We start from the raw sequence: 9357 nt of genomic DNA on the forward strand, positions 1-9357 counted from the left end.
TTCAAATGTATGAGATACCTGGTTTAAACTTTAAGACTCGATGGCTTTAATGCTAAAAGTAAATTTAGAGACATTAGATGCAGTCCAGAAGACTCCTGAATGGCTAAGACCTGCTCACTGTCTGTCAGCTACAGCAGGTGATGGAGGACTCCTGGGAAACTCTTCAGTACACACTGAGTATTTTTCAGTAATAAAAATACTTTATTCAGTAAACCTGCCCACACAAATACCAACACACAACTATTGTATATGTTTCCAAATGAAGTTTATTTAAAAAATGTTTTAAAACTACTTCCACACTAACTGTTTAAACATGGAAATATTTGAATTTTATTCTTCTATCTTTTCTTAAATAGACATTATTACATAATACCTTATATGCTGACATTTGTACACATAACATTTTATACACAGTAAATCTGTAGCAGTATTGTTCCTTTTTTAAGCTATTTCTCATTGATGTAGAGAAGCTGCAATCTATTATAACTATAAGTTAAGTAGCCTTGTTAAGAAGTAAACTGTCATGAAAGTATAAGTTTTCCCACGTTCCAGGAGCCTGAGTGGTTGCCTCAGGGTGGTGTTGATGTTGATGGAGCAGTACTACAGAGCTGAGATCATGCACATGGTGGTGGAAGTCTTTAAAGTGCTGGTTCATGGTGAAGGTCATCTCCGGCTCTCCTTGTCCAGAAGGTCTTTGGCCTCGTTGATCTTAGCAGCGAGAAACGGTGATCCACCTGCACATACACACAAACACAAGTTTTAGTCTGATTCCGTGATCACTCCTTTCATACCCAACCATCCTCGAGCATTAACTCAAACATCATTTAAAATCAACACTGGGTTTCATACAATGCTCAACAACTTCTGGCATATTCCACATTTGTGTGTTAATAACAACACTCAACCATCCACAAGCTTGTTAGTGACTAAAGTTAGGGCTGGATGTCTACTTACTGATCTCTTTCTTCATTGTGTGCATTTTTTCATTTGAAAAATTGTGTATCATATACGTCCTTTATGGGCTACAGTCCTTTGAAAATGTCAAAATGTCCTATGTTATAATAACATTAGCACCACGCAGGCAGACTTCTTTAAATAAGAAAGCCTGACTGAAAACAAACGCCGTACAAATATTCTCTCTTCTAAGGATGGGAATCACGAACCGGTTCCAAAGTAAACGGCGGTTATACAGTGTCACATGCATGTCTTTTTACTACTGTTTCTACACTGTTCAGACTCGGAGATACAGTTACCTTGACACTGAAAACTTGCGCAGGCCTACTATTTTTCCACATAGAAAATAAACTGATAATGGAACTGATGAAGAATCGGACCAGTAAGCAGAACTGATAATGGCATCAGTATCAGTAAAATCTTATCAATGCCCAGCCCTAGATTTGAGCCAGTCTTTGTCTGTTGTAATCATTTTCTGTGCTTTTGACATTTCACACATCATACAAAACCCAACTGCAGTCTCATAGACGTCTGACTTTTGTCTTCATCACTTTGATGGTCGTAGTTTAAGCTTACCTTTATCTGGATGGTTCAGGACCATGATCCTCCGATGGGCCTCACGTACCTTGGCCTTAGTGCTGGTTGGGCTGGATAATAAAATAAGTAAAACATCCACGTGAGCAATAATTACTGAGAGAGAGAGAGAGACACACACACACACACACACACACACACACACACACACACACACACACACACACACACACACACACACTGAAGGACTGTACTTATAAGTTTATTATATATATTATTATATATATTAACTACAACACATATTATTACCTGATGCCAAGAATGAGGCTGGCCTCTCGTTTACACATCTTCTGATCAAAACCTCCTTTGTAATATGATGAGAAAGCCTGTGGTGACAGAAAAGGATTAGAGCTTTGATTCTCAGTCTCAACCAAAACCTTAATTTAATTTATTCCATATTTTTCTCTCTCAAAATCAGAGAATATGAAACAATGCCAGGGCGTTCTCAGATTATCTTCCTGTGCATGGAAACTAGACATTTAAACATCACAGTGGTTCATGGTTTTGAACACTTGTTTTCAAAGGCTGACACATATGTGACACATCAAGGCCAGGCCAATATGCAAATGATACATCCACCAAACAACTGAAACCAGACATGTTACATATAGCAGAACAGGACTGGATATGAACAATGTATAGGAGGTTATTTAATAACTCACTGATGAGGGCATCTTCTTGACAGTTTCAGAGAAGACTTGTCCAAGAGGCTTCCACAGCTGGAATGCATAGCGGCCTGTGGATTAAACACATACATGTAACCGTCCCAAACCAAACACATTTCTAAATGAAAAGGGAGCAACACAGAACCAAAGACAGCAGACAGAGCAAACATTTTAGTGAGTAAAAGTCAACAAAAAACAGAAAAGGACACATCCAGGTAATAGTATCTTAGCAAATTAAGGATGCATCAAACTTACCAGCAAAACCTGCAGCAGCCACACCAAGACCAACCGCAATCAGAGTGCCTCCCTGTCACCAAAACAACACATCCAGCCGTTACCACACTGGGTTAGACAACTCATGTAACACAGCTACCTACAGCTTCATTGTGCCCTATGTGATCCTCTGTGGGGAGAGCAGTGAGCCAGTCTCCACTAAAGAAATGGCTGTTTGATATCCGCGTGCCATGGATTTGTTTCATGTTGTTCAATACTGATACTCTGTGGAGAAGAGAATAATGACTCCAGTAAAATGTAGTCAGTTTCAACAACATATCCATAAGTCAGTAAGTAAGTCAAAGGATTTCCATTGCAGCCATACATTAGTCACTTTTAAATGTAATTGTGAAGACTTGAACTGAATGCATTTTAAAGAGGAAAGTGATAGAGCATTACCACTGATTGTATACAGACTGCCAACAGTTACCTAATAATGTGCCATACTGATTATATGTGTTTAGTGTTAGTTTAACTCCTGATTGTGTCATTTTAAAATATGTCGTACATACGATTGTGTAGGCTACAGTCTAACAAAACAAGGTGTTTTTATCCAAGTTAGCTCATCTTCATATGAAATGACTTCTACATCATTGGTAATAAAACTAGATCTGTCCACAAAGGTAGACTGCAGAAGGAGCATCTTGTGTGCAGCATCTTCTGATTTGGGCACTACAATATATAAAGTGCCATATATATATATATATATATATATATATATTATATAATTATAATTATATTATATATATATAAAGTGACATACTGATTGTCAGAACATTTCCATGTATGATGCGTTAACAGGTCAGGACATAATAAACATAACAGAATCTTAAATGACACCCAGAAGTAATAATACCATGTGGATTCAGTTCTCCACTGTGTGGCGTTAGCCTTTATGTCTTTATGTAAGTTAAACCTCTGGACAACATCAGTCTCGTGACAAACAGATAGTTATTTACTGTTTACTGTGCCTGGCCCGTGCGGTTTAAACGGTCCCCAGTCAATAAAAAGTGGTCCTGGAAGCTCACATATGGTTACACCGAGTTAAACCGAGTTAAACCCACTGTACCTGACGCAAGAGCAGTGCCGTGCCGTGCCGTGCCGTTAGCGGTCATTGAGGTTACCTAACACAGGCGTTAGCAGTTTGACTCCACAGATGTGTTCAGTGTGGCCGCAGATACTCACCAGTCTTCTGTCTATCTCCGCATCACTCCTAGCGCTGGTTTTAGGACTGTATTCAGTATATCGCATCATGTCTCCTCCGTCCGCGGTCACTCGCCCGGCGTTCGCCATGTTGCCTCAGACACGGATGTCAACGCTTCGTGATAACCCGTAACGCATCCGGTTGTACCTTTCAAAATAAAACCCCACAGGTTGGAGTCGAACCCACAGCTGCTGCAGCAAGGACCCTCCTCCTCTCTCCTCCCACCTCCTCTCCTCTAAAACAGAAATGGAAGACATGGGGACTTTGAGCCAAAAAAGTCAGAAATGAGGTGAACAGATTATTTATCCAGCATTACACGAATTGTGATAATAACAATAAATATTTACCTTTTACAAGAGAGGGCACACATTACCCTCCCACCTCCTCCCCTCATTCCTCCCACCTCCCCCCCTTTCTAAAACACAAATGGAAGACAGAAGGAGTTATAGCTAAAAACGTCAGGGACAATGTGAACAGATAATTTATCTATCACAATACGGAGTGTGAATACAACATTGAATTAATTGATATTTACTTTTTTTCATGAGAGGGCTCACATTACCCCCCTCCCTCCTCCTCTCTCCTCTCCCCTCTCCTCTCTTCTCTCCTTTCTCCTCTCCTCTCCTCTCCTCTAAAACATCAATGGAAGACAAGGGGAGTTATGGTTACAAACATCAGAAACCAGGTGAACAGATTATTTTATCCATCATACAATACAAAGTGTGATAATAACATTAGATGAACTGATATTTACCTTTTACATGAGTGGGCTCACACTGCCCTGCCACCTCCTCTCCTCTCTCCTCCCACCTCCTCTTCTCTCTATTCTCCTTTCCTCTCCTTTAAAAGACAAATAGAAGACAGAGAGGGTTGTAGGCAAAAACTTTACATGTCTGGTATAATATAGAGGTATAATCCATTACTGATTGATTAAATCTGAGAACATGAAATTCATACCTTTTACATGAAGATTTATACTTACCTCTTCTTTTCTTCCCATTTGTTCCGGTCACTTTTCTTGTTTTTACAACTTAATGCAACTTCTTCTATTACTTAAACAATAACCGTTTCCCCCCATTTTGAACCCCTGTAATGGGGTGCACCTTTTTTTAATACCCTGTTGCTAATACTTCGATTAAAGTTTCTACCACTACAATTCATTTCTACACAGTGTCGACCCCCGTACTGAGGTCCTTGTTACTGCAAACTCTTCTTGGCCTAGGGTGGGCGTCGACAGACATGTGAACCCCCTTGACATGGTGTGGCCATCCTTTTCTTTCTCTGCACAGAGGAACTTCACTGGGAGGGTGTAACACGTTGGAGGTTAACGCTATCTCCCCCAGATCACACTCCTCTGTGCAGACACCCTGCCGGAGTCATGGTGCAGCAACAAGGACACTTGGACAATTTGATTTAAATAAAGTCAATTAAATTAAATTAAATAATTCAAAGCATAACAAATACAATCAATTCAAAGAAATTCAAATAATTTAAAGCAAGTCAAATAAATTCAATTCAAATAAATCTTAAAAATTCAATTCAAATAAATCAAATAAATTCAATTCAAATGATTCAAATCAAGTCAAATACATTCAATTCAAATAAATCTTAAACATTTAATTCAAAGCAATTCAAATAAATTCAATTCAAATAAATCCTAAAAACTCTATTCAAATAAATCTTAAAGACTAAGTTCAAATAATTCAAAGACTGTCAAATAATTCAAAGAAATTCAAATCAATCAAATCAATTCAATTAAATTCAATCCAAATAATTCCAATAAAGTCAAATAATTCAAAGAAATTCAAAAACATTCCAAGCAATTCATAGAAATTAAATTCAAATAAACTGAACTCAGTTTGGTTCAATTCAACAAGATGCAAAACTAAATGCAAATTCAAGTTGATGAACAAAAGCGCTTACTGAGGTCCCTGTTATTGCAGACTTTTCTTGGTTTAGGGTGGGCGTTGACAGACATGTGAACCCCCTTGACATGGTGTCGCCATCCTTTTCTTTCTCTGCACAGAGGAACTTCACTGGGAGGGTGTAACACGTTGGAGGTTAACGCTATCCCCCCAGATCACACTCCTCTGTGCAGACACCCTACCTGAGTCATGATGCAGCAACAAGGACACTTGGACAATTTGATTTAAATAAAGTCAATTTAGTTCATTCAAATAATTCAAAGTATGTCAAATACATTCAATTCAAAGAAATCTTATCAATTAAATTCAAATAATTCCAATAAACTCAAATAATTAAAAGAAATTCAGATCAATCAAATCAATTCAAATCAATCAAATCAATTCAAGTAATCCAAAGAAATTCAAATACATTCAATTCAAATAAATCTTAAACATTTAATTCAAAGCAATTCAAATAAATTCAATTCAAATAAATCCTAAAAACTCTATTCAAATAAATCTTAAAGACTAAGTTCAAATAATTCAAAGACTGTCAAATAATTCAAAGAAATTCAAATCAATCAAATCAATTCAATTAAATTCAATCCAAATAATTCCAATAAAGTCAAATAATTCAAAGAAATTCAAAAACATTCCAAGCAATTCATAGAAATTAAATTCAAATAAACTGAACTCAGTTTGGTTCAATTCAACAAGATGCAAAAATAATTGCAAATTTAAGTTGATGAACAAAAGCGCTTACCTGAAGGCTTACCTTCAGGTTCTGCTGCTCTTTTGGACCACCTGCTGCCAAACTGGTATCTCTTTTTCAGAAGCTTTACATTCCTTACCCACTTCGGCACAGGGCCCGTCCATAACGGCTGAGACTCACCAGAGACCTGAGGTTGGTCAGGGGGGCTCCCTCTCTGCAGCCTCCTAAAGGTGAGCTTGGTAGGATGACCTGTTGGCACATAAATCCAGTGTACCTCTGCTGACCCTGGGATGGGGGAGCTAGGGGGAGAGCTGTGGGGGGAAGAGGCTGAGGAAGAGCAAGGGGAGGAGTTAGAAGAAGCACTAGAGGAGGAGCGAGAGGAAGAGCTAGAAGAGGAACGAGAGGAGGAGTGTGAGGAAGAGCTGGAAGAAGACCTAGAAGAGGAGCGAGAAGAAGCTTTAGAAGAGGAGCGAGAAGAAGCGTTAGAAGGGGAGCGAGAAGAAGATCTAGAAGAGGAGCGAGAAGAAGACTTGGAAGAGGAGCGAGAAGAAGCTTTAGAAGAGGAGCGGGAAGAAGCGTTAGAAGGGGAGCGAGAAGAAGACCTAGAAGAGGAGCGAGAAGAAGCATTAGAAGAGGAGTGAGAAGAAGCGTTCAAAGGGGAGCGAGAAGAAGCGTTAGAAGAGGAGTGAGAAGAAGCATTAAAAGAGGAGCGAGAAGAAGCACTAGAAGAGGAGTGAGAAGAAGCATTAGAAGAGGAGTGAGAAGAAGAGTTAGAAGTAGAACTAGAGGATGATTTAGAGGAGGACCTAGAAGAAGAGCTAGATGAGGAGCTAGGAGGAGGAGAAGAAGCGAAGTTAGAGAATGAGCTGTGGGGGTAAAGCCTAGGGGAAGGAGAAGAGTAAAAGAAGGAGGAGGAGGCATTAGATGGGGAATAAGAGGGAGAACTTGGTGGGGACCAAGTGAAAGAGCCACCCGGGGAGACCGGGATTCTACGAATGATGAGCCGTGGGCTGCCTAGCCCGGTGGGGTTCGGGATGAGGACGGATGTCCACCTGCAGCTTTTCTCCATCTGGACGTAGAAACAAATAAAACCGTCAGACCACTGCACCACATCACATTAATATACAATGTAATACCATAATGATGTCATCATTCAATATATTGAACAAAAGGATCAATACTTAAAGGTCCAGTGGGGAAGATGTAGGATCTATTGGCAGATATTGAATTAATATGCATTACTGTTTTATGTGTATAATCACCTGAAAATAAGAATTGTTATTTAGAAAGAGCATTTTATATCTACAGACACCGCAGTTCGCCTAGAGTCTGACATGTTGAACTGCAATGTTTCTACAGTAGCCCAGAACGGACAAACCCAACACTGGCTGTAGATAGGACCATTAGCATTTTTTGCGAGTTTCACAGCCATCATAGTTTCTTCTTTGTGCCTGGAACGGGATGGCTCAGAGATTCAATCAGAATCTTCTGTATGTGTGAAAACTAATTAACATTACACCTGAAAATTATTTTTGCATTTGGCTTACTGTCAAAAATGTTAATCACCTGAATTATAAATCACAGGCTAATATTAAGATTAGTTTTATTTTTTAAATAATAATAAATAAGCATAATGGTTAGGGATGATGGACATCAGTCATGTTGTAGTCTAATATATTGTAAGATAACGTTAGATGAAGCCAGACTAAATGACAACTTTTGTCTTAAAACAGTAGATATATAAATTTATCATTACTTTTATTTGTGTACAGTTTGCTATTTCTAATCCCTCTTTGACCAAGAGTCTGGAACTTTATTACAGCTTACAAGAAGTAGGCCAATACATACAGATAACCTATTACACAGTGAAATGTCCACCAGACTTAAAAAAAAATGAATCCAAGATTTGATCATTCAAATTCGAGAAATAATAATGGTTTTTATAATAAACCAAGAAAGCAGCTTTAGGTTTCCTTCATTAAACTTGGACACAGCAGTCAAACATAATCTACAGTGAAAATGTCAAATGTTGCCAGTATTGGATTTTGGGGGTTTGGAAAGTCTCAGTAGTAAAATACAAAACAACATTGTCTTAAAAAGTGTACAAATCTCACATTTTCCATGAAAAAGTCCTTTGGTCAAAGAGAGTAGGTCCTAGTAAAGGTCCAGGTGCAAAGAGTTGCCGTTTTTTATAGAAATTGTTGAGTGAAAGCAGAAATCTGTGTTTTCTGCTACTGTTAGAAAGTTTGTTTAAGTTTAAATGATGAACATGTCTAAAAGATGCACCTGGAGACAGACATAGCAACCGTGGAACCTTCAGCTCTGGTATTGGAACATGTGCATGTCATTTATTCATCATTATACAACACAAGACTGTAATTATAACGAAATAAAAGTTTGTAGAAAAAGATATGGCCAAATGCAATATACAAATTGCAGAACCAATATTCAATGTGTTCTCCAGATTTAAGGAAAAAAAAGTCAATTAAATTTGTGATGCAAAAATACAAATTCCCAAACTCATTGTGACTCATATCAGCCAGCATCCACACTATAGTTCTCTAAATCTTTATTAATTAATTAACTTGGTCAACTCTAGCTAGAGTTCACACTGATCAGTATGGATCCAGTCCCTGGCTTACATTATGTAGAACCATTTGTAGACTCTTTTGTACTAAATGTCTCAAAAGCACCCCACCATTAAGCTAATTTGTAATCTGTTTATGTAAAACCAAGCTAATATTAGGATTCGTTTTTAAATAATAATAAATAAGCATAATGGTTAGGGATGATGGACATATGTTATGTTGTAACGTTAGCCTAATATATTGTAAGATAACGTTAGATGAAGCCTAAATGACTAAATGACAACTTTTGTCTTAAAACTGAAGATAACGTTATATAAATATAACATTACTCTTATTCGTGTACAGTTTGTTAGTTTAAATCCCTCTTTGGCCAAGAGTCTGGAAACTTTATTACAGTTTACAAGAAGTAGGCAAATCCATACAGATAACCTTTTACACAGCCAAATGTCCGCCAGACTTTTAT

The 9357-nt window shown here is 38.0% G+C and overlaps 1 protein-coding gene across 1 annotated transcript; it reads right to left on the reverse strand.

Moving 5' to 3' along the window:
* Positions 1 to 243: 243 nt before the first annotated feature.
* On the reverse strand, positions 244 to 3816 carry dnajc15 (DnaJ (Hsp40) homolog, subfamily C, member 15). Its single transcript, XM_051403165.1, has 6 exons — positions 3672 to 3816; positions 2469 to 2520; positions 2211 to 2284; positions 1798 to 1874; positions 1531 to 1601; positions 244 to 734 (listed from the first exon to the last, which is right to left on the reverse strand). Exons 1-6 carry the CDS (start codon positions 3777 to 3779, stop codon positions 664 to 666), a joined length of 453 nt encoding a protein of 150 aa, XP_051259125.1. The 5' UTR covers positions 3780 to 3816; the 3' UTR covers positions 244 to 663.
* Between the last annotated feature and the right edge of the window lie 5541 nt (positions 3817 to 9357).

This window comes from Dicentrarchus labrax, unplaced genomic scaffold (genome assembly GCF_905237075.1).
Source record: "Dicentrarchus labrax unplaced genomic scaffold, dlabrax2021, whole genome shotgun sequence".
Taxonomy (NCBI): domain Eukaryota; kingdom Metazoa; phylum Chordata; class Actinopteri; family Moronidae; genus Dicentrarchus; species Dicentrarchus labrax.